This window comes from Ursus arctos, unplaced genomic scaffold (genome assembly GCF_023065955.2).
Source record: "Ursus arctos isolate Adak ecotype North America unplaced genomic scaffold, UrsArc2.0 scaffold_24, whole genome shotgun sequence".
Classification (NCBI taxonomy): Eukaryota; Metazoa; Chordata; class Mammalia; order Carnivora; family Ursidae; genus Ursus; species Ursus arctos.
The window spans coordinates 41678111-41705705 of NW_026622919.1; the positions used below are offsets into that span (position 1 = coordinate 41678111).

Here is a 27595-nt window from a genome sequence, read left to right on the forward strand (position 1 = left end):
CTCATTTTACAGGTAAGGAAACTGAGGCTTAGCATAGTAAGAGGTGAGACAGAACTAAAATTAGGTCTTCCTACTCTTAGTTCACTGCTCTTTCCCTCTATTACACTGCTGGATACCCATACTTTCTTTGATGACCCTTTTGTATATCTAAAAAGAAAATCAAATAACTGTAGACTTAGAGTCTTATCTAACTTGACAAAATGGCTTAAACAAACTAATTATTATAGAAATAATATTACAGGGGCGCCTGGGTGGCACAGCGGTTAAGCGTCTGCCTTCGGCTCAGGGCGTGATCCCGGTGTTCTGGGTTCGAGCCCCACATCAGGCTCCTCCACTATGAACCTGCTTCTTCCTCTCCCACTCCCCCTGCTTGTGTTCCCTCTCTCGCTGGCTGTCTCTATCTCTGTCGAATAAATAAATAAAATCTTTAAAAAAAAAAAAAAAGAAAGAAATAATATTACAATGAGGATAGAAAAACAATAACGTAGTCCAATTCCCTGCCATTACATAGGTATGATAGAAATTGTATGCCTGTAATTTATATACATTTATATATGTTTCTGCTTCAATCCAATTTAAAGAACAGATGCTGCTCTGGGATAAATTTTTACTTTTACCTGGGAAATTTTTGTTTTTCAGAAATCTTGTTCTGAAGATAAAAATATGGCAAACATTTTGAAGTGTCTTTTCAGAAGACTAATATTCTGTAAATACTAATATTCAACATACTAGTTCTAGTAAATGCTCTTTAATTTCACTTTTTAAAAATTGTCCATCAGAGAGTTTACGGCATCTTCTAAGATAATTAAATATGCATGCTGAAGTGACATGTAATTTGATAATGACGGCAATCTGAGTTCATTTGGGTTATCATAGGAAATCTTTCTGTAGGATCTATTTCCTTTAAAATATATTTAAAACTAAACATACACATAGGTGACATATATATATGTCACCTGTGTGGGAGTGTGTGTATATATATATATATATAGTTTCCTTACCCTGAAATATATACCTATGTGTGTATGTATGCATGTGTACACACACACACACACACACACACACACACACGCAAGCACACATGTATATATGTTTCAGGGTAAAAAAAATCATGTATATCAGGAGTTCCCACAGTTTATACTGTTTAAATCCATAAGCACAAGAATATCAGAAGATAAAAAAAGCTTGATCTTATACTGAACTCAGCAGTTCTGAATTAAGTATTCAGAATAAGACTTTCCTAATAGCCTCTTATCCTTTCATCCAAAACAAATAACTTGTAGTGAACAAGAAGGAAAGTATATTAACTTTATTAATTTTTTAAAGTTCCCTGAATATTTCCTGAAGGAAGATGAGATTCTAATTTTGGGGGTTGGAAGAGGAGGGTAGAGAAGTGGGGAAGAAGGAAAAGGCAAATCTTTGGTTCTTATTTGTAAGCTGTTTTTCAAGTGAAGTTAATTACACCTTTCATTCATTGGGAAAATCATTTTGGGAGAAGGTAATAGTGCTATAAAAAGTTAATCATCCAGTCATGAATTACTTTTAAAGCTACAAGATGCTTATTGCTGTACAAGCTTCCCTAGTTTCAATTCATACATTTATCATTAATTTATTCATAATTTAACAATTAGGTAATGCATGTCAGGGGTTGGCCTGGATCTTGGGAATGCAAAAACAAGGAATGCATGGGGACTGAGAGCCTAAAGGGGAAACAAACAAGAGTGTGAAAACTGAAGTCCTTTCCTAGAGAAAGATCTGTGAATTATTATGAACTCACATTGCTAATTTCATTCATCAAATTAATATAGAACAGAATTACAAAATTCAACATAGTTTTAAAAGCAGGACTAACAACAAATTCACTAAAAATTTTTTTCATGAGTGAGTGGAACTATCCTGTGAATATGTCTTTAAAAAATATATGTATATATATAGTTCTCTTTTATTTGTATGTTCTGCTTTTTTTGTTGTTGTTGATGGGAAGAAAAGAAAGTCCTTAATATAGTGGCTCTCCTATCCTGGATTTATGCCTTCAAACTCATTCCCTGAGTTTCCTTGGCCATATTTTTTGTCTGTAGGATAGGGCTTCATCCGAGAGAGAGAGAGAGAGAGAGAGAGAGAGAGAGAATGTGCAAGCGCACGTGTGGGCGAGGGGGGAGGGGCATAGGGAGAGGGAGGGAAAGTCCCAAGCCAATTCATCACTGAGAGTGGAGCCTGAGTGCTCCACATGTGGGTACAATACTTGGAAAGCTTTCATTGCTTGGTTCTTAATGAGCATAGCCCTCTATAGAAACAGTTTGAAATTGATGGTGAATCCTTTGTTATTAAGGACTGTGCTTTAGGGCATGCCTCCTAGAAGTATTTTCCTAGTCTCCTGTAAGGAAGGTCTTGAGACCTATTCATCTCACAGGTCCTAGGTAAATTAAAAGTATCAGAGGAGGGACACCTGGGTGGTACAGTCGGTTGGGCGTGGGACTCTTGGTTTCAGCTGGGGTCTTGGTCTCGGCATCATGGAATTGAGCCCCACCAAACAATGAAAGCTTTCCAGGTAATAGCTACTATTGTGAAAGACACTCCGGTTGTGTTCTATAGACCCACCATAGAAACGCCTAGTTGATAATAAAAGATCACTCTAATTTGGTTCATTTCCAATTTGAGAACCAATAATTCTTTTGCCTACCAGCCTTATGACCTTGGCTTTAAAATCTCTAAGGCCTGGTTTGTGGTCTTTTCCCCGCACCTTTTGGACCTTGATGGGATGGACAGACCCTGACACAAGAAGTTGCAGCCCACTTAGCTGAAGAGGCACATGCGGATTGTCATGTGGTTGCCATGGAGGTATTGTACCCACATGTGGAGCACTGCAGATAATAACAGTGGCTGTGGCTTCAACTCTCTCTTACAGCTCCTTGACAATGCCGTTTTAAAAGGATTAACTTTAAAAAGAATATTTGTATAGCACTTTGCTATTACTGAAAGACTTTTTTTAATTCAAAAAAGTACAGAAACCTCATACTGGATAGTGGAATGAGGATGTGGAGAAAGGGGAACCCTCTTACACTGTTGGTGGGAATGCAAGTTGGTACAGCCACTCTGGAAAACAGTATGGAGGTTCCTCAAGATGTTAAAAATAGAGCTACCCTACAACCCAGCAATGGCACTACTAGGTATCTACCCCAAAGATACAGATGTAGTGAAAAGAAGGGGCACATGCACCCCAATGTTCATAGCAGCGATGTCCACAATAGCCAAACTGTGGAAGGAGCCGAGATGCCCTTCAACAGACGAATGGATAAAGAAGATGTGGTATATATATATATAATGGAATATTATTCAGCTATCAGAAAGGATGAATACCCACCATTTGCAAACACATGGATGGAACTGGAGGGGATTATGCTAAGTGAAGTAAGTCAAGCAGAGAAAGACAATTATCATATGGTTTCACTCATATGTGGAACATAAGCAATAGCACAGAGGACCATAAGGGAAGGGAGGGAAATCTGAAGGGCATGAAATCAGAGAGGGAGATGAACTAAGAGAGACTATGGACCCCGGTAAACAAACTGAGGGTTTCAGAGGACAGGGGGGTGGGTATTAAGGAGGGCACATGTTGTGACGTGCACTGGCTGTTATACGTAACACCCAGTGAATCATTGAACACTACATCAAAAACTAATGATGTACTGTATGGTGACTAACATGACATAATTTTAAAAAAATAATAAATAAATAAGTAAATAAAAGAAAAAAAGAAAAAAGTACAGAAACCTCATATTGGATGGAGATGAAAATTAAAAATTCATTGCTATAATCATTGTTTAATTATTTTATTAATTATGATAATTATTTAATCATTAGATCTTTTAACTTTACAGCATCTACCTAGTTCTTATAGGGAGATGCCCCTTGGTTTTAGTAGTTAGCACATATATACTTGTTAGGTATTGAGAATTATTTATTTTGCTAGAGGCATAATCATACATTTTTAACTGCTAGACCTTCCTGATTAAAGCCTCAAAATTTACCTATAAAATATAATTCTATATTTGTCAATTATTTCTCAATAAAACTAAAAAAGAATATGACTCAAGGACAATCTAATAACGTATAGTAGAGTGGAATGCTGAAAAAGCACAATTCCCTGGCACCTGTGTTCATTTTAACAAAGAGTAAGAATGGGGGGGCGCCTGGGTGGCACAGCGGTTAAGCGTCGGCGTGATCCCGGCGTTATGGGATCGGGACCCACATCAGGCTCCTCCGCTGGGAGCCTGCTTCTTCCTCTCCCACTCCCCCTGCTTGTGTTCCCTCTCTCGCTGGCTGTCTCTATCTCTGTCCAATAAATAAATAAAATCTTAAAAAAAAAAGTAAGAATGGAAAAAGAATCTTGCACTCACTAATCCTTGTCTTTAGAAAATTTGAATCTCATTATGAACACTTCGTTCTACAGTTACTGGTTGATCTGAAGGGTCTGTATGTTAGAGGCCATGTTGCCACACCATTCTCTGTCTTGTAGTCTGTCCAGCTTGCCAGGGAGAAGGGACGGCAAGTAGGAAATATATTCTTTCAACTGCTCCTCAAGAGTTTTTTTTTTTTTAATTTTTTTTAAAGGTTCAATTTATTTATTTGAGAGAGAGGGAGAGAGAGAGAGCACAAGCAGGGGGAGGGGCAGAGGGAGAGAGAGAAGCAGGTTCCTTGCTGAGCAGGGAGCCCGATGCGGGGCTCGATCCCAGGAGCCTGAGATCATGACCTGAGCTGAAGGCAGATGCTTCCTTTCACCTCCTGAGCCACCCAGGCGCTCCTCCTCAAGAGTTCTTGACTGTCAGCTCTTTCCTCTACCTGTGAAAGAGTCTCTTTCCTCTTCTGATATGATTATACTGTTGTTCTTCCCCATTTGCCCTTTCCTCAGGAGGAAAAAAAAATACTGCATCGATGAAGAGATTATTTGTTCTAATGCTTTACAGTTTTTTTTGATGAGAACTGAATTATGGAATGTATAATGCTTTGAATGGTAGGGAAACTGCAGAGGCCACTCGCACAGCTGCCTACATCTACGTCTTATCTCCCCTCTAGTGGAGGAATTCTGCCTCAGAATTTTTCACTCTGGAATAGAGAATTTCTGCCAAATATTGGCACTGGTAATGGGAGAAAAAGTCCAGTTGAAAAGAAAATCTCTTATTCACTCGTTTCCAGGATGTAGTCCACAGGAATCTACAGTCAAAAGTCATGTAGCTAAAAAGATTTTGTTACAATAAATAATTATGAGTGATAGGTATTTTTTCTTTTTTATTGTGGTAAAATACACAAAAATTATGATCTTAACCATTTTTTAAAAAGATTTGAGAGAGCGCGTAAACATGAGAGAGGGAGAGCAGGAGCGTGGGGGGGGGAGGGGAGGGGTACAGGGATTCTCCCTTCAATTCTTTTAGTTTTTGCTTCATACATTTTGATGGTTTTTCTTTTCTTTTTTTTTTAAGATTTTATTTATTTATTTGACAGAGATAGAGACAGCCAGCGAGAGAGGGAACACAAGCAGGGGGAGTGGGAGAGGAAGAAGCAGGCTCATAGCGGAGGAGCCTGATGTGGGGCTTGATCCCGGAATGCCGGGATCACACCCTGAGCCGAAGGCAGACGCTTAACCGCTGTGCCACCCAGGCGCCCCTTGATGGTTTTTCATTAGGTACATAGAGGTTTATAACTGTTACATCTTCTTGCTGTATGGAATCTTTTTTAAAAATTGAAATGTAATTAACATGTGTTATATTAGTTCCTGTACAATATAATAATTCAATAATTCTATATATTTACATAAGAAAACAACTTTTTTTTTTATTTTAATAATGATTTTTTATTATATTATGTTAGTCACCATACAGTACATCCCCGGTTTTCGATGTAAGGCTCGATGATTCATTAGTTGTGTATAACACCCAGTGCACCATGCAATATGTGCCCTCCTTACTACCCATCACCGGTCTATCCCATTCCCCCACCCCCCTCCCCTCTGCAGCCCCCAGTTTGTTTCTCATAGTCCATAGTCTCTCATGTTTCATTTCCCCTTCTGATTACCCCCCCTTTCTTTATCCCAGAAAACAACTTTTCTAAAACTTAGTTTGGAAGAATCAAGAATTGAGGGGAAATTTACATTTTTGTTGCTTTTGTTGTTAATGCCATGAAGAATAACATCTGGAAAAAAAGTAAAATTATTTACCTAGCTTTAAAAGATACACCTAATTTCATCATAGCTGCAATAATTAGATTTGCTTTTTAAACCAGATTAAAAAAAAAATGTCTTTCATAGCTACCAGAAGCAGAACATGCCAGATAAATGTAAAATATCTGTGAATACATTCTTCAGAAACAAAGAATACTTCAGTGAAATGAGAATTCTCACTCTTCTCAAGAAACTAGGAAAAGAGCCAATGTGAATGTACTTAATGCCAGAGAATTATATGCTTAAAAATGGTTAACAGGGCAAATGTTATGTTATATATATTTTTTCACAATTAAAATAAATACATTCTTTAAAAAAAAAGTGTTCACTTAACAATTTAAAGGAGCAACTCCACACAGTGGCGGAACTCAACAGAATGAGAGGACAGCTCACTACACCCTCTGCTGGCGATACCCAAATGTTTACAAACAGTTGATAGTTCTCTGGATTACAAGAATAACCTGCATGATGGGAGGCAGAGATTCAAACTTCAGAAGGGTCAATAGCAAAAGATGTATGGCTTCAATGTGATCAGATAGAACCAATTTTTAATGTATGGAAAGTTCTATGTTTGTAAGCAAACAAATCACACACACACATACTGTTACAAGTTCAATAAATATTCAATTACTCTGTGAAATGTAAATATCATCATTCTATTTCTTAAAACAGAAAAGCAAGGTGATAGAGCATTTTACAATCAAATGGCTCAGGAAAAAAATTCCTTGTATTTGCAGCTTTCTGTAAATATGAGATTTCAAAATTTTAAAGATGATAAAAATGAGAATTAAATCATCAGCTCAGATTTCCTACCTTGTTTCTTTTTTTATTTAAGTACAATACTCTTATTCTCTAGGATAATATATTCTTTAACTAGAACATATCCTGAGGTGGAAGTATATCTGTCCTTTTCTCATGGGTAATGTAGTATATTTATTGTTATTATGAATTTAAATCCATACTAAAATTATTTCACCAAATAAACTGAAATTAAATGAAGACATATCCCAAAAGCACAAATAATAGAGCAAATACAAGATTAAAAAACCCTAATGAGGTACCAAAGACTAAGATTTGGAGAAAAGATCTGGCCACCAATTCAATGAATTAGTTAACACAGTGCCATTGTGAAACTATACACAAAGAGATGCCCTGATTCTGTTTTCTTTCAACTGTCCTCAAGAGGTCTCCACTTGACTACTGCACCGTTATTTTACATGTTCAAAGGTAAACTCAAACAAGTTCTTTTTGTTTTTAACCACATCATTTTTAGTAGAGATATCAACACTTTTATTTTCATTTATTCATTCAACATTCACTCAAGCACTTACTAAGTGCCAACTACATGCTAATTGCTGTAGATACTGAGATAAAAGGCATAGCCCCTATCTTCATGCTGTTGTCAGATGGGGAGGAGATTGCCCACCTCTAGCCATTTGCCTGCAACAGCTTCCTGGATAGTTTTCTTGCCTCCTTTCACACTGTTTAACACTGCCATACTCTTCTGGCAATCATGTCATTCTTCTAGACAAAGATCAATCAAATAAAAACTCTGCTTTTAAGATACAGACAATTATCTTCTTATTGTCCCTAAAACACATTAGCACCTACTTCCAGACTTCTTAGATATCTTTCCACTCTCTCCATCCTCCTACATTTGGAATGCTCTCTTTCTGTTCTACCTAAATCCCATTCATTCAAGATCCAGCTCTTCCGAGAGATTTCCCAAGATTCCTTTGGCCCACAATGCTCTCTATCCCATCTGCTGCACACTTTGTTTTCATTGCTAGGTCTGAAGTACCTTGGGGGAAGTAACATGTTTTCAAAGGTGAAGAACTTTCTCAGTAGATGGTGAGTAATTTTTTATGTCTATCAATGACTAAAAAAGAAGATACCAGGCTTAAAAACATGAGAGGCTTTGGGTTGAACATGAAAAATATGAAAAATAACTTCCCAGGGGCACTTGGCTGGCTCAGTCAGTGGAGCATGTAACTCTTGATCTCAGGGTCGTGAGTTCAAGCACCACGCTGGGCACAGAGCTTGCTTAAAAAAAAAAAAAAGAAAAGAAAAAAGAAAAAGAAAAATAACTTCACATTGATTAATTTAAAAGAAAAGGGTCAGTACTTCCAGCTCCCGTTATTTTGGATTCCTCCACAGGGCAAGAGATTCCTACTGGTCATATTTTGGATATAACTGGCTCCCCACTAATAGGTATGAAACCTTAGAAGTCACCTTCTGGAGGTGGGATCAAGATGGTAAAGCAAGAAGATAGTGAGCTCACCTCCTCCCACACATGAAGGAGATCCACTGACTAACTTTATGGTGCGTGCTGGAGAAGCAGTGACCTGTTGTAATGTTCTCTGGAGACAGAATCACTGGCGGGCACTTATTTTTTACTTCCCTTCTACCTGGTTTTCCTGGCCATAGCAGGTGCCATTTCTGACACTCTCCATGGGCACCGCCAGCCCCATCCAACCTGCCCATCTAGCCCCTCCCACGTGGATCCCTGATCCACCACATCCCACAGGCACAGGCACACTCAGTCAGCACCACAGCCATTCCTAAGTGCTCCTGCCTTGAAGGGCCAGCCCTGCACCTAGAAGGCTTGCAACAGTCACAGCCAAACACAGCAGTCAGCTGTGCCAGAGAGCTGCCCAGCCTACCAGCATGCTTATGGCTATTGTGGCTACCCCACAACAGGAAGGTGTATACAGCCCACACAAGAAACACCCCTGAGGGACCTGCCTCAGGTGATCAGGGGTGTTTGTGCTACTGGGCCCCACAGGGTGACTTCTGCATAAAGCCAGTCTTTCAAAGCTGGTACATGTAACTGATCTAATACATAAAAACAAATAGAGAGTTAGGTAAAATAAAAAGACAGGAATATGTTCCAAAAGAAAGAATATGATAAAATCTCAGAAAAAGAACTAAACACGATGGAAATAAACAATCTACCAGATAAAGTTCAAAGTAATGGTCATAAAAAAGCTCAAGGAACACAGGAGAAGAATGCATGAACACAGCAAGAATTTCAACAAAGAAACAGAAAATATAAAAAGAACCAATTACAGCTGAAGAGTTCAATTACTAAAATGAAAAATACACTAGAGGGAATCAACAGCAGATCAGAATGTAGAAGAATGGATCAGTGATCTGGAAGACAGGGTAATGGAAATCACCCGATCAGAAGAGCAAAAAGAAAAAAGAATTAAAAAAAAAAAAAGATTTTGTTTATTTGACAGAGAAAGACACAGTGAGAGAGGGAACACAAGCAGGGGGAGTGGGAGAGGGAGAAGCAGGCTTCCTGCTGAGCAGGGAGCCCGATCCGGGGCTCGATCCCAGGACCCTGGGATCATGACCTGAGCCAAAGGCAGACGCTTAACGACTGAGCCACCCAGGTGCCCTGAAAAAAGAATTTTTAAAAATGAGGCTAGTTTAAGGGACAACATCAAGCATACAAACATTTGCATCATAGGGCTCCCAAAAGGAGAAAAGAGGGAGAGAAAGGGACAGAAAAACTATCTGAAGAAATAATTGCTGAAAACTTCCCTAACCTGGTGAAGGAAACAGACATCCAAGTCCAGGAAGCAAAAAGAGTCCCCAGTAAGATGAACCCAAAGAGACCCACACCAACACACATTATCATCCAAGCGTCATCAGTTAAAGATAAAGAGAGAATCTTAAAAGCAGCAAGAGAAAAAACAACTACCAATGTACAAAGGAACTCCCATAAGACTATCAGTTGATTTGTTAGCAGAAACTTAACAGGCTAGAAGAGAGTAGCATAATATATTCAAGATGCTAAAAGGAAAAAACTTCCAACCAAGAATACTCCACCCAACAAGGTTATCACTCAGACTTAAAGGAGAGATAAGGAATTTCCCAGAAAAGCAGAAGACAAAGGAGTTCATCAACACCAAACTGGCCCTATAATAAATATTAAAGAGACTTCTTTAAATGGAAAAGAAAAGTACATAGCTAGAGCTAAGAAAATTATGAAAGAAAAAAAATCTCATTGGTAAAAGTAAACATATAGGAAAGGTGGTGGATCAACCACCTAAATAGCTAGTATGAAGGTTAAAATACAAAATTAGCAAAATCATCCATATCTACAATTAGTCAAAGAATACACAAAATAATAAGATGTAAAATATGACATCAAAAACATAAAACATGGGGAGGGAGGAAGTAACGATGTAGTGCTTTTAGAATGTGTTTGAACTGAAGCAATAATTGACTTAAAATAGGTGGCTATATAGGTAGGATGTTATATATGAACCTCATGGTAACCACAAACCAAATACCTATAATAGATACCAAAATAAATAAATAAATAAACAAACAAACAAACAAATAAATAAATAAATAGAAAGGAAAACGTAACACTAAGGAGGGTCACCAAATCCCAAGGGAAAAGAACACCCAACATAGCAGCACCTAAATAAATAAAGCAAATATTAACAGACATAAAAGAAGAAACTGACAGTAATACAATAAAGTAGGGAACTTTAACACCCCACTTTCATCAATGGATAGATCATTCAGACAGAAAATCAACGAGAAAACATTGGCCTTAAATCACTCATTAGCCCAGATGAACTTCATAAATATCTGTAGAACATTCCATCTAAAATAGCAGAATAGATTTTTTTTTTCAAGTACACGTGGAATATTCTCCAGCATAAATCACGTTAGGTCACAAAACAAGTCTCAATGAATTTAAGAAGACTGAAATCATATCACACATCTTTTCCAACCACAACACAATGAAACTAGAAATCAATTACAAGAAGAAAACTGGGAAAAACATAAACACGTGGAGGCTGAAAAACATGCTATTAAACAACCAATGGATCAATGAAGAAATTGAGAGGAAATAAAAAAGTACTTAGAGACAAATGAAAATAAAAACACAACAGTCCAAAATCTGTGGAACAAACCAAAGGTAGTTCTCAAAGGGAAGTTGATAGCAATATAGGTCCACCTCAAGAGACAAGAAAAATCTCAAGACAACAATGTAACATCACACCCAAAGGACTAGAGAAAGAACAAAGCCCAAAGTTAGTTCAAGGAAGGAAATAATCAGAGTGAAAATAAATGACATAGAGACTAAAGTAAAAAAAAGAAAACATCAACATAAGTAGGAGGCAGTTCTTTGAAAAAAGAAACAAAATTGATGAGCTTTTAGTCAGACTCATCAAGAAAAAGAGAGGAACCAAATAAATAAAATCAGAAATCAAAGAGAAGTTACAACTGATACTACAGAAATACAAAGAATCATAAGAAACTAGTACAAACAATTATATGACAACAAATGGGACACCTAGAAAAAGAGATAAATTCCTAGACACAATCTTTCAAGACTGAATCGAAAAGAAATAGAAAATCTGAGTAGACTGATGACTAGTAATGAAATTGAACCTGTAATCAAAGAATTCCCAATAAACAAAAGTCCAGGACCAGATAACTTCACGGGTGAATTCTACCAAAAATTTATGGAAGAGTTAATCCCTATCCTTCTCAAACTATTCCAGAAAACTAAAGAGGAAGGAATGCTTCCAAAATCATTCTATAAGACCAGCATTACCCTAATACCAAAACCCAAAGACATCACAAAAAAAGAAAATTACAAGCCATTATCCCTGATGAATATAGATGCAAAAATCCTCAACAAAATATTAGCAAATTCAATTCAATGATACATTAAAAAAATCATACACCATAACCAAGTGGGATTTATTCTGAGGATGCAAGGATGGTTCAATATCCACAAATCAACCAATATGATACACCACATTAACAAAAAGAAGGATATAAATCAGATAACCATGTCAATAAATGCTGAAAAAGCATTTGATAAATTTCAATATCATTTATGAAAAAACTTTTAACAAAATGGGTATAGAGGGCACATACTTCAACACAATAAAGGCCACATATGACAAACCCACAGCTACCACCATATCTGATGGTGAAAAGCTGAAAGCTTTTCCTCTAAGATCAGGAATAAGATAATGCCCACTCTTGCCACTATTATTCAACATAGTATTAGACACAGTGATCAGACAAGAAAAAGAAACAAAAGACATCCGAATTGGAAAGGAAGAGGTAAAACTGTCACTATTCGCAGTTTGAATGGTACTATGTATAGAAAACCCTAAAGACTCCACCAAAAAATTATTAGAATAAATTAATTCAGTAAAGTTGCCAGATATGAACTCCGTATACATAAATCTGTTCCATTTTTATACACTAATAATGAACTGTCAGAGAGTGAAATTAAGAGAACAATTTCATTTACAATTGTATTAATAAGAATAACATACCTAGGGATAAATTTAACCAAGGAGGTGAAAGACCTATACTCTGAAAAATATAAGACACTGATGAAAGAAATTAAAGTTGACAAAAACTAAGTGGAAAGATAAACTATGCTCATGGATTGGAAGAATTAAGATTGTTAAAAGGTCCATACCACTCAAAGCAATCTACAGATTCACCACAATCTCTATCAAAATACGAATAGAAAATTTTCACAGAACTAGAACAAGTAATCCTAAAATTTGTATGGAACCACAAAAGGCTCTGATAGCCAAATCAATCTTGAGAAAGAACAAAGCTGAGGTATAACACTCCCTGATGTCAAACTATACTACAAAGCTATAGTAATCCAAACAGTAATGACACTGGCATAAAAACAGGCACATAGTTCAATGGAACAGAGTAGAGTCTAGAAATAAACTCACCATTATACAATTAATCTTTGACAAAGGAGGCAAGAATATATATTAGAAAAAAGACAGTCTCTTTAATAAATAGTACCAGGAAAACTGGACAGCTTACATAACAAAACTGGACAAATTTTTACACCACATACAAAAATAAACTCAAAACAGATTGAACACCTAAATGTGAGACCTGATAACTTAAAACTCCTGGAAGAAAACATAGGCAGTAAGCTCTTGGACACTGGTGTCAGCAATATTTTTTTGGATCTGTCTCCTCAGACAGGGCAATAAAAGCAAAAATAAACAAATGGGGCTGTATCAAGCTGAAACGTTTTTGCATAGGGAAGGAAAACATCAACAAAATGAAAGGCAACTTACTGAATGGGAAAAGATATTTGCAAATGACATAATTAATAAAGGGCTAATATCCAATATATATAAAAACCAAACAATTCAATTTGAAAATGGACAAAGGACCTGAATTTACATTTTTCCAAGAAGATACATAGATGGACAACAAACATATGAAAAGATACTCAATATCACTCATCATCAGGGAAATGCAAATCAAAACCACGAAATATCAGCTCACACCTGTCAGAATGGCTAGTATCCAAAACACAAGAAATAACAAGTATTGGTAAAGATGTGCAGGAAAGGGACTTGTGCAGTGTTGGTGGGAATGCAAAACAGTGTAGCCACTATGGAAAATAGTACGGAGGTTCCTCAGAAAATTAAAAATAGAACTACCATATGATCCAGCAATTCCACTTCTGGGCATTTATCTGAAAAACACAGTAACACGAATTCGAAAAGATATATACATCCCTATGTTCACTGCAGCATTATTTAAAATAGCCAAGATATGGAAGGAAACTAGGTGTCCATTAATAGATGACTGGGTAAAGAAGATGTGGTAAGTATATATATACACGTATGTATGTATATATGTACACACACACACACACACACGACAGAATATGTCAACTATTACTGAGCCATAAAAAAGAATGAAATCTTGCTTTTTGTGACATGGATGAAACGAGGGAGTATTATGTTAAGTGAAATAAGTTAGAGAAAGATAAATACTGTATGATTTCACTTATATGTGAAATCTAAAAAACAAAATGAGTGAACAACAAAACAGAAACAGACTCATAGATACAGGGAACAATCTGTTGGTTGCCAGAGTGGAAGGATTGTGGGGATGGGTGAAATAGGGGAAACAGACTTCCAGTTATAAAATAAATAAGACACGGGATGCAATGTATAAACAGTACAGGGGACAGAGATAATACTGCAACAACTTGTGTGGTGACAGGTAGTACATAGATTTATCACGGTGATTACTTTGTAATGTACATAAATGTTGAATCACTATGTTGTACAACTGAAAGTAATATAATATTGTATGTTGACTACAATAAAATTTAAAAAGTCACCTTCTTTACAGACCACCATTCTATTCCATTAAAATCTCCCTGTAAAAATGAAAAAAAAAAAAAAAAATCTCCCTGTAGAATTCACTCACGGTGTTTGCACTTCTAAAGTCAATAAAACACAATGGGGAAAAAAAGACAAAAAAAAATTTGAAACAAACAAAAATTGGTAACAAATATTATATGTATTGCTTGAATTGACTGGGGACAATATAAAAACTGTCCTGTGTGGTTTAAATATTCATTTGCCTTTTTAAAAAAAATAGCACAATTTCTGGATCTTTGAAGCCATATTATTGTACAATACTATAAATTTCTGACCTTACAAACAATTTCCTAAAGGTCATTCCTTTTCTCTTTACTTTATACAATTCTTAGCTTAGAGTTGGTACACACAGGAATAAAAGAACTCTACTATAATTAAAATGCTTATTTTCTAAATTTAGATCTAAAGTACTTTGTTTCCTATCACCACTATTCACCTTAAAAAAGATGTCTTGGGATTTCAGAGATTTCAGTATATTTCTTTTGTTCATTTTTATTTATTGTCTTATAATTTTATTAGTTAACTCATATGAGAGAGCCATTTATAGGTCAAATCGTTGAATATTGAATGCTGTATGGTTTAGTCTTATACTCACCTTCCTGGTTGTTCCCAATTAAGCAAAGTGGGTTACAACACAATCAGCAATGCAATGAGTTCACAAACATGCACAAGGAAGACTGGCATTAAGTGTCATCCATTTAGCTTTTTTACCAAAAAAAAATATACAACCGGATTTTTAGCTCTGTGATCATGTTATCTTTTTATGCTTATCTTTTGAGAAAGACAAAGTATTGGCAGAATTGTCATAAAAAGGGGCCAATGTAGCATGAATACATTGTTTTTTAACTACAGTAAAATGTATATAACATAAAATTTGCCATCTTAACTATTTGTAAGTGTGTATTAAGTACATTCCCACTGTTGAGCAACTATTACCACCATTCCCCTCTAGAACTTTTTTCTCTTCCAAAACTTTAACTCTATACCCATTAAACAATAACTCCATTCTCTTCTTCCCCCAGCCCCTGGCAATCAACATTCTATTTTCTATCTCTGAGAATCTGACTACTGTAGGTACCTTGTGTAAGTGGAAACATACAATATGTATTATTTGGTGACTGGCTTATTTCACTTAGCATAATGTCCTCAAGGTTTATCCATGTTGTAACATGTGTCAGAATTTCCATCCTTTTTAAGGCTGAGTAATATTCCATTATATGTATATACCATAATTTGTTCATCCATTTATCTGCCAGTGGACACTTGGGTTGCTTCCATCTTTTGGCTATTGTGAATAATGTTGCTATGAACATGGGTGTACAAATTTCTCAAGACTCTGCTTTTGATTGTTTTGGGTATATAACCAGAAGTGGAATTGCTAGATCATATGGAATTATATTTTCAGTTTTTTGAGGACCTGCTATACTGTGCCATTTTACATTCTCACCAACAGTGCACAAGGGTTTCAATTTCTTCATATCCTCACTAATACTTGTTATCTTCTGTTTTTTGGATAGTGGCCATCCTGATGAGTGTGGTGATATATCTCACTGTAGTTTTGATTTGCATTTCCCTAATGATTAGTGACACTGAACATCTTTTCATGTACTTATTGGTCATTTGCATATCTTCTTTGGAGAAATGTTCTTTACCCATTTTTTAATTGAGTTATTCAAAGGTTAATTTTATGTGTCAACTTGGCTGGGCCACAAATTCCTGCGCCCAGAAATTTGGTTAAACATTATTCTGGGGGTGCCTTTGAAGGTGTTTCTGGATGAGATTAACAGTTCAATAAGTAGACTGAGTAAAACAGATGGCCCTTCCCAATGTAGGTAGGCTACACCATTCCATTGAAAGCCACTGAAGGCCTGAATAGAACAAAAGGCTGAGCAAGGAAGAATTTGCTCCCTCTGCCTGTCTTTGAGCTATGACATCAGTCTTTTCCTGATCAGGCTCAGGCTCAGACTGGAAGTTAGACCATCAGCTCTCCAGGGTCTCCAACTTGCAGATCTTGGGGACTTCCCAGCTTCCATAATTGGGTGAACCAATTCCTTATACTAAATCTATCCACATATTTCCTACTTTCTCTGGAAAACTCAAATACAGATTTTGGTACTGAGAAGTGGGGTGCTGCTATACTGAATACCTAAAAATGTGGAAGTGGCTTTGGAATTGGGTAATGCCTAGAGGCTAGAAGAATTCTGAGGTGCCTGCTTGAAAAAGGTAAGATTGTCATGAAGGGAGTGTCAATGGCAATTCTGGTGAGAGTGCAGAAAGAAAAGAGGAGGGCTGGCAAAAAAGCCTTCCATCTTCTTAAAGAATACATCATAATCATAAACAAAATGTTGATAGAAATACGGGCAGTAACGTCCATTCTGATGAGGTCTCAGATGGAAATAAGGAACATGTTATTGGATAACAGAGAAAAAGCAATACTTGTTATAAAGTACAAAAGAACTTCGCTGAATTATGTTCATGTTCTAGTGTTCTGTGAAACGTATAACTTGTGAGTGACGGAATCAGATATCTAAGCTCAGGAGATTTTTAATCAAAGCACTGAAGGAACAGCTTCTTTTCCTTCCAACTGTAAATAGTAAAATATGAGAAGAGAGAAATGAATTGAAGAAGAAGTTGTTAAGCAAAATGAAACAGAACTTAGAGATGTGGAAAATTCCCTATGTTGTAGAAAAATGAGAAAGCATGTTCAGAAGAAAGGGTGTGGTGATTAAAGTGGGTGTGAACCATGGACCTCTCCACAGCCATCTCCACAGAAGCCAGGAATAGAGATGGGATTTATACTAGCAGAAACACTGCCAGCTGGGACTGAAGGAAGCAAAGAAAACAAGATGGAATGAAGGAAAGCTGTGAATATACATTATCCGTCAAGAAAAGGGAATAAAGATCCCAAAGGCGATTCAGAGATCATCAGGACTGCTACTCCAAACACAGACCTAGAGTGCAAGGGCTGAGGGGCAAAACTGCCTTTATGCTGGTTCTGCTGCCCAGCACAGTGTCAGATAGATGGGTCCTTGCAGAATGACAGATGGGTGGCACTTCAAGGGAGCCAAAGGTGCAGGGCTGCCCTGCTGAACCGTGGAGATGACACCACCACTCCAGTGGGTCTTGAAGGCAGGACAACTGCCCCAGTGGGTCCCCAGTGCAAAGTATCAAACCAAAGAGTGTTATTATTGAGCCTTAAGATCTAATGGAATTTGCCTTGCTAACTTTTGGATTAACTTAGGGCCTGTCACCTCTTCTTTCTCTCATATTTTCCTTTTTGGAATGGGAACGTTTTTCTAAGCTTATCTTACCACTGTGTCTTGAAGCACATAACTTACCTGGTTTCAGAGGTTCATAGCTGGAGAGAAATTCTGCCTCTAATCTCACCTGATACAGATATTTTTTAAAAAAGATTTTACTAATTTGAGAGAGAGAGAGCATGAGAGACCACAAGCAGGGGGAGGGGCAAAGGGAGAGGGAGAAACAGACTCTCCACTGAGCAGGAAGCCTGATATGGGGCTCCATCCCAGGACCGTGGGACCATGACCTGAGCCGAAGGCAGATGCTTAACTAACTGAGCCACCCGGCGGCCCATGATTTAGATGAGATATTTAGATGAGACTTTGGACTTCAGACTTCGGAGTTGATGCCAAAATGAGTTAAGACTTCTGGGGTTACTGGGATGGAATGAAAATATTTTTTATGTGAGAAGGGTATGAATTGGGGGGCCAGGGTGGAATGTTATGAATTGAATATTTGTGTGCCCCCCCCCCCCATCCATATGTTGAAGCCCTAACCCCTAATGTGATGGTATTTAGAGATGGGAGCCTTTGGGAGGAAATTAGGGTTGGATGATGTCATGATGATATCACGGGGCTCCCATGACAGGATTCATGTCTACATATGAAGAAGAGACCACGGCATCCTCTCTCACACAACCGTATGAGGACACAGCAAGAACACAGCTGTCTGAAAGCCAGGAAGAAAGCTCTCACCAGGAACCAAATCTGCCAGCACATTGATTTTGGATTTCCTTGCCCACAGAATTGTAAGAAATAAATTCCTGTTGTTTAAGCCACTCAGTCTATCGTATTTTATTATAGGACCCTGAGCTGAATAAGACAGGCTGTTCTTCTTCTATTGTGTTTGAGTTGTAAGAGTTCTTTATATATTCTGGACATTGACCCCTTATCAGCTATATGATTTGTAAAAGTTTTGATGTAGACTAATTTATCTATTTTTGTTGTTGCCTGTGAACATCGGTTTTTAAAGACTTCATAGTTTGGGCTAATTATATTAAATGATTACTTTTAACCTAAGGCTTTCCCAATAAATGGCATTTGGTTAAAATAAGAGATAATTAGTGCAACATCTTTTTTATTATGTGGAATTGGCATTAGTTTTAAATATAATGCTGTTTACTATTCAATTCTCTACAACGCACCACAATTGAGCCCGCGAACTGAAAAGATGAGTTCAGGGAGGCTCAGTGAAATGGTGCTAACTCACTGCTGGTTTATTCTGTGGTAAGTGATGGGGATGCAGAATAATCTGTAGTAGTCAGGCACACACAAAAAATCAATCTCTTACAGACCATCTAGCTGTAGATGCTGCATTATATATAAGGTGCATTACTGGCACTTAAAAGAAGTTTCTTTGCTTTGACTCAGACTAAAGCAATTAGATTTAGAAGGAGCCTGGGAAACATACTAAATGTAAGAAATTACAACAGGCAAGTAAATTTTAAAAAACGGGTGCTACCAGGTTTTTCTTCATTCCTTCTTGGTATAAATGATCCTTTTCTTTTAAACAGAAGATGCCTACAAAAACACTCTGCTAGTCCTATTAATGATTTATTGCCAACAACTTTAAAAACAGTGGTCTTTATGGTTCTTAATGGCTTGACAATTCAGGACTGTGAATGAGAGTAAACTTGCATTGCCTCATCATTATGTAATTTTTGGAACAACAATTATCCCAGTAGATGCCAAGTCAATATGTAAAGCTTGAAGTTAACCCAACGATCTTTACATCTGGCCTAGTAGAAAATTCAGAATCTTTTGGAATCCTCTTTTCACTCTAATGGGAATAAGGTTATGGTGCCTCTGGTGATCATTCAGCTAAATTTTTTTTCTGGGTTTCTATCTCTAAGCGCTATGCAAAAGAATGACGCTTCACTGTCAGATGTTCCCCAAGAGAGAGTGAGAAATTAAGCTTCAAGCCAAATTTTTCATGTTAACCAAGACAGGAAAAATACTGTCAATAAACCTCAGTTATTGATGAAAAGGAACTATTTTTATATAAACTTGTAGTTTACAAGAGTGGTATACAGCAACAAACACTTCATAATTCATTATTAAGGAAGCATTCTCTTTAGCCAGGTTCTCCACACTGAGCATGCTTCTTGTATACTTCCTCTGTATCATACGGAACGGTTCATGCGATTGTGTTCAGAGGATACAAGTTTGGTAGCATTTAAATGGCCATCCTGAACTTACCAGAACTGTATCTTGAGGAAAAAAGTTGATTTATAAACCATTTAAAGGAGATAACAAAAATATTTATATACTTCCTAAATATCTCACAGAATCTTTTTCTTTTTTCTTTTAATGACAGCAGATATTGGTACCCTTTTAACAATACGCCCACTACTCTGTGAGTATTCATTGTATTTGAAGGACTGGGTAAGTTACTCAGTATATCCTTTGTATTTAGGAAGTGAAATATTGACCAATCTATAAGAATTTAAATATCTATCAAAATGAATGATAAACCTAAGTACAAAACTGAAGGCTGAAATGTTCAGTTGATATTTTCCTAAAAGGTAATGAAAATTTACTTTTTTATTATTCAAGATAGTTCTCTAGACTTGGGTAAAAGTTGGGCCAATATTGGCATACCTGCACTTTCTTAAAGCAATCTACCATTTTATGTATGTATGTATGTATGTATAATTGACATACAACATTATATGAGTTTCATGTGTACAACATAATGCAATCTACCATTTTAAATCTCTGAGTCAGTAACTGGATTCTTAAGAGACCAATTAAGCTTCTTGGGAAACCAGGATAAGCTAATCTGAAAAGACTAAGAAAGAATTAGAGAAAAAACATTAACTACAGAAATGCTATAGAATATAATGAACAAACATACCTCCGGGGCTGTGACCGGCATTCCTCCTCCCCACTGTCTGCCTCCTGCATAGACAGGAAAATGATAAAAAAAATAAATTTAAAATCTGAGGTCTCATATCATAGTATCAACGATAAAATTTTACTAAGCTTTACATGTAGGAATATTTCACTCATCTGTGCACTTGAACAAATTCTCTCCATAAATAGCAACTTAAACCAACATGGAAGGCTGATATGTATCAGAATTTATTTCTGGAGGAAACTTCAACAATAGCCGACAAATTTCATTGATAACAAAATGCCAAAAGTTAAAAGAATTACCTCTGAAAACCAACGAAAGATGTTATGCCACTGTTATGCTACTTCAGATTCAAAATGAGTGGGCATTCTGATTGCCACCAACAAATCTCATTGAGATGATCTATTAATAATTCTGATCCCCAAAGAACAACCTAAACAATGAGCCACTTCACAAAGTGCACACGATCAAATCACGAATAGAATCACCCTCAACACAAAGGCTACTAGTTACTGAATATTTATAATGTGCCAGGCTCCTTGCTCTACACTTCAAGTACACTGTCCTACTTATTACTCATAAATTTAGAAGGCTGAGGGGTGCCTGGGGGGGCTCAGCTGGTTAAGTATCTGACTCTTGGTTTCTGCTTGGGTGACGATTTGGGGGTTTTGAGATCGAGCCCAGCACTGGGCTGCACGTCCAGCGCAGAGTCTGCTTGGGATTCTCTTTCCCTCACCCTTGCCCCTGCCCTTGCTTGTGCATGCTTTCTCTCTAAAATAAACAAACAAACAAACAAACAAACAAACAAATAAAACCTTAAAAAATAATTCAGAAGGCTGATGGTACTATATTTCTCACTGATTCACACACACACACAGAGCTTAGGATAAATATAGTCAGTCAATGATAGCTCAATCAATGAAAAAGCACTGAATCATAGTTTAATTGCAATATTTATTTTTTCTTAGTGGCACATAATTGAGGGTGTTATAACATGGCAATTTAGATTCAATGAAGTATGGATTTTACAGATGAAGAAACTGAAATTCACAAAGAGGAACTAAGTAAGTTGCCCAAGGAAACTCATATGGTGAAGCTAGAATTAAAACTGATAAAATACTGCCTCCTAACACATTGAAAAAGCATATCATTTACTCCTCCCTGGCCTAGGTGAGGTCGTATAAGTTATTACACAGATTTTCACGTACACAAGAATATTGACATAAAGGAAAAGTGAGAAAAGATGTGAGAATTAATAATACTAAGGTGCTAAGATTTTCCTTAAGTTTGTTCCCTGACATTTTATATTTGTTTTTTGGTCACTTTTGCTCTATTTGGTGAATATCAAAACTGGAAGACAAAAATAATTTCAAACAGTGTGTACTGTCTGCCACTGAGCCACCTACATTTTCGAGTTTATGGAACCAAACCCATTCACCTCTACATCATTCTGTCTCCATTCCTGGTCAGCTACTATTACTTAAAACTCTACACTTTAATTCCCATTTTATTTTTGTTATTGATTTCAGGCATGCTTATTATTTTCCACAAAGGGAAGAAGGCAGCAAAGATTCTACCCACAGAGAGAAGACAGGTTAAATGTCATAGTGTGCTAAACTATTTGCCTGTAGGGGAGGTTTTAGGTTCAGAAGTATTCCTTTTAGGGATTGAAAAGAAAGGTGTTAAAAGGAAAAGAACTGATTGCCTCCAGAGTCAACAGAACCCAGAAAGTTTGCAAGAAAGAAAATGAAAAGATTCAGATAAGCAAATGTAAATGTTAGATTTTGAGGCCCAAGGGAACTATAATATACAGAAATGATTTCCTGGAATGTCATTTAACAAAAATGCTTCATTATTGTTATTACTGGTTAACAGAGCTCAACTTCGTAATGTATTCTTGCCATATTTTTTAATTGTATGAAAACTATATAAAGGGTACATTTAAGAAAAATGTAAGTTATGAGGTGCAATAATACAATGAATATCTGTGAACACTTAAGAGCTAGACTAGTACGGGGGCACCTGGGTGGCTCAGATGGTTGAGCATCTAACTCTTGGCTTCGGCTCAGGTCATGATCTCAGGGTTGTGAGATCGAGCCCCATGGTGGGCTCTGCGCTCAGCATAGAGTCTGCTTGAGATTCTTTCCCCCTCCTACTCCTTCCCCCTTAGCGCCTCACCCTGTTCACATTCTCTCTCTAAAATAAATAAAATCTTAAAAAAAATAACCCTTAAAATAAAAAGAGCTAGACTAGTACTGATACCTTTGCATCTGTGTGCTTATTACCTATCTCCATTCTTATCCTTCTCCCAAGATGTGACTACTATCTTGAATTCTAAGTTTATAATTTTCTTGTTCTCACTCTACCATAAAAAATTTCAAACATAAAAAAAGGTTGAAAGACTGTATAGTGAATCTGTATATTCACCACATGTATTCTACCATTAATATTTTATATACTTACTTTATCACATATTAATTTGTCTGCCTTTCCATCAATCCATCTTGTTTTTGATGCATTTCAAAGTAGGTTACAGACATCAGTACATTTACCATTAAATGTGTATAATTAATTAGAATTCAGTATTACAGTTTTTGCCTTTTACAGTAAAATTTATATACAATGAAATGCACAAATCTTTAGTGCACCATTCAATGAGTTTTGAAAATGTATATATTTGTGTAACTAAAACTTGTATCAGGAAGCAAAACATTTCTATCACTTCAGAAATTTTTCCTGTACCTCTTCTCAGTCAACACCTGGCACCACCCACCCCTAGAGGTAACCACTGTTCTGATTTTCCTATCACAACTTCCCCACCCCCAAATTAGCACATAGCATATAATTCCATTTATATGATTCCACTGTTCATATAAATGGAAACATATAGTATGTACTCTTTTGTGCGAGGCTTCTTTTACTCAGCATTGTTTTGAGATTCATCCATGTTGTTGCATTTAACAGGAGCTCATTCTTTTTTACTCCTGAGGATTCCATTGTATGAATATACCACAGTTTGTTTATCTCCTACTGATATATGTGCTTGGGGTGTTTGAATTTTTGTCTGTTATGAATAAAGCTGTTATATGAACATTCCTTTGGTTTTTTTTTTTAAGATTTATTTATTTTAAAGGGAGAGAGAGCACACGAGCAGGGGGCGGGTAGAGGAAGAGGGAGAGAGAATCTCAAGCAGACTCCCTGCTGAGTGTGGAGCCTGATGCAGGGCTTGATACCAGTACCCTGAGATCATGACCTGAGCTGAAACCAAGAGCTGGAGGCTTAACTGACTAAGCCACCCAGGAGCCCTCTTCTGTGTTTTTTTTTTTTTGTGGAAATATGTTTTTGTTTCTCTTGGGTAATGGGATAGATGCATGCATAGTTTTATAGGAAATTGCCAAGCCTTTTCCCAGAGTGCTTGTAACACTTTACACTTATCAACAATGTCTGAAAGCTGCAATTACAGTTTGTTTAGTAATTTTCTTCTCCAATGGTTATTGTTTTCCATGTCCTCAGAAACTTTTGCTTACCCTTTAGTCACAAAAATACTCTACCATATTTTTTTAAATGTTGCACAAGGTATTTTCTTCCTCCTCCTCTTTTTCTTTTTTTGAAGATTTTACTTATTTATCTGAGACAGAGAGAGAAAGAGAGCGAGAGAGTGTGCATGAATGGGGGCAGGAGCAGAGAGAGAGAGGGATAGACTTGGGGCTCGATCCCACAACCCTGAGATCATAACCTGAGCTAAAACCAAGAGTTATGCACTCAACTGACTGAGCCACCCAGGCGCCCCTACTCTACCATACTTTTTAGCAAAAGCTTTATGGTTTTATATGTAAGGTCTATGACCCATCCTGAAAAAATATTTGTATATGGTGTGAGCAGGAAGTTCATTTTTTTCCACACGGATATCTAGTTTCAAGTACCATTTGTTGAAGACTTTCCTTTCCCCATTGAATTACTTGGCTCCTTTGAAAAAAAAAAAATCAAATGATTGTATAGGTGAAGTCTACTTCAGGGTTCTTTATTCGGTTGCATTGATCTATTTGTCAGTCTTTATGCCAGGACCACATTATCTTGACTACTGTACTTTATTAAGTTTTGAGGGAAATATAAATCCTCTAATTTGATTCTTGTTTTTCAAGATTGCTTTATCTTCTAGTAAGACTTTCTGTCTTGAAATCTACTTTATCTGATATTAATATAGCCACTACAGACTTATTTATGCTCACTGTTTGCAAGACATATTTTCCAATCTCTTTATATTTTAAAGACTGTCTCTTATAAACAAAATATAGTTGCATCTTGGGGAGCCTGGCTGGTGCATTTGGTTGAGTGCCCAACTCTTGGTTTCAGCTCAGGTCACAGTCTTGGGGTTGTGGGATTCAGCTCCGCATTGGGTTCTGTACTCAGTGTGGAGTCTGCTTGAGACTCTCTCTCTCTCCATCTACCCCTCTCTACCCCCCTCCCAACACTCTCTCTCTCTGAAATAAATAAATCTTTAAAAAAATAAAGTCACATCTTCCTTTATCTATTGTGACAATCTTTGCCTTTTAATTGTAGTGTTTAGTTCAATGACGTTTAATGTAATTTGATACAGTCAGATTTGGGTCTATACTGTTACTATTTACTTTCAGTTTGTCACCTACAGTTTTATTACTCTATTCTTCCTTTTCTGTCTTCTTTCGCATTATTTGAATATCTTTTTAGAATTTCATTTTTATTTACTTTATTGGTTCTACCTCACTTCATTATTTTTTAATTCCATTGCCTTTTTAATTACATCTATATTCTTAAGCAATATATCATTTAGTTTTGATTATTTAAGAGCTTTAAAAATTGTACTATATGTATGTAGTCTTCCCAATATGCTTTTTAAATAGTAAGTATTATGCAAACAAGATCATTCACTTATTACATATAACTATATTTCATTTTACTGGGGTAAAAGACTATATTACATGCACATATCAAAGTTTATCCATTCTACTTATATTGATTGTTCCCAATTTTTGGTGACATCAACTATGCCACTATAAACATTCTTGTACATGTCTTTTGGTCTACATGCATAAGAGTGTCAACACAGGATATCTACCAAGCAGTGGAATTGCAGGGTCACAGAGTAAATAAAGGTTAACATTCACAAGATAGTGCCAAATTATTTTCCAAGGTGGTTGTGCTGATTTATACTCCCACCAGGAAGAATTGTTTCGGTTGATCTAAATTCTAGCCAACACTTGGAATCATCATTTTTATTTTTTGCCAATGGTCTCAATGTGCTTTGCCTTGATTACTAATAAGGTTGAGCAACCTTTTATGTTTATGGCCTATTACTAACTTCATGCCCTTCCCTTTATACCTAAAAGGAACAGACCAAAAAGGGGATATTCAAATTATTTTCAGCTCTTTGGTGGATTTTTTTTTTTAAGATTTATTATTTTAGAGAGAGAGAAAGAGGGAGAGAGAGAGAAAGTGCACATGAGTGGGGGAGAAGGGGCAAAGGGAGAGGGACAGAGAGAATCTCAAGCAGATTCTCTGATGAGCACAGAGCCTGACATGAGGCTCAATCCCACGATCCTGAAATCATGATCTGAGCCAAATCAAGAGTCTGACGCTTAACCAACTGAGCCACCCAGGTGCCCTGGATTTTTTTACCTGTGAGAATTGTGATGAGAGTATATGGAGAAATAAAAAGCAAAAACACCCTTGATGCTTCCTTAGTGGCCACACACGGACAAAATTAGTTATATCTACAGAGGCATATTTTATTTAATAGGCACCATAATTAGACTTATTTAAGGATACAATGCTAATAAGTGGTCTAGATAGGATTTGAACTCAGGTCTATCTTTCTGTTATAACTAACTTCCTCCAAACTAAAAATCTGGCTTTGTACCTATATACAAAGATAGCGGGTAGGGAGGGAGCCACAAAGGAAAGCATTTCTTTTTTCATGGCTTATAATAAAATAATATCCTTTGTCATTTTTCTTCTATGAGTTCTATACTTTAAAATAGTGCCAAAGGAGTGGAAAATTCCTTGGGCGCACACCAAAAGGCAAGTCAGAGTAGTGCTTCTACTACAAGATCCTCAAGTTTGTCTTTCTTTTTTTATTTTTTGTTATTATTTTTGATTATGTTATGTTAGTCACCATAGAGTACATCATTAGTTTTTGATGTACTGTTCTATGATTCATTGTTTGTGTATAATACCCAGTGCTCCATGCAATACATGCCCTCCTTATATACAATGGATTATTACTCAACTTTGTCTTTCTTTCTTAGATTAATATTACACTAGTCAGGGCAATGAATGATTTTCTTCCCATTGCTATTTCTTAGAAAAAGAAAAAAACAACTTAGTATATATCAAGGTATTGTAGGCCTTAGAGTAAAATGGATTTAAAAGAAATGAAGAAAATGCCCAATTATGTTTCTTTCAGTAGGATTCATTGCCACAAAAGCAAAAATAAAACACGGCTTATTCAATAAGAATAAGTCATGCAGTTATCGTGAATAGTGGCATTTAAATGGTAGCTAAAGGTACAATGCCTACTATTCTATTCTAACAAGTTCATATGACAGATATAACCAACTACCTTGTCAAATAACTTCACACACTGTCAGGAAAAAGAAAAAAAGCCAAATAGTCAACCTGCTCAGAAGCCAAATAGTCAACCTGCTCAGAGCATTAGAAATTACCAGGAGAAAAGTATAGAGGTAGCTCTTAGTTTCTTCTTAGTGAACGGAATCATTTCTAATGTGTAAGGAAGAGATCTAATTAATTAAATGACTGAATTACATGTTTGTTGCTCTTTTTATATCACACAGTCCTCCTATTGTTAAATAATTAGCTTTTGATGCTCTTAAGAAAAATTCAACCTATAAACAATATGGTATGAGATTCTAAATGTGCATTTAATTTTAGGGTATTCAGGAACCATTAACTGTGAACTGAAAGATTAATGCATTCTTATGAATCTATTACCTGAGCATAAAAGTAGGTTGCTAAG

At 36.5% G+C, this 27595-nt stretch overlaps 1 protein-coding gene across 3 annotated transcripts in view; it reads right to left on the reverse strand.

Moving 5' to 3' along the window:
• Positions 1-27595, reverse strand: part of SSH2 (slingshot protein phosphatase 2) — a 241197-nt gene that overhangs the window by 124556 nt on the left and 89046 nt on the right. For all 3 annotated transcript variants that reach the window (XM_026517772.4, XM_026517768.4, XM_057318133.1), the window contains one exon: positions 20584-20627. In XM_026517772.4, the coding sequence (XP_026373557.1) occupies positions 20584-20627 (44 nt within the window). The remainder of the gene's footprint in view (positions 1-20583; positions 20628-27595) is intronic.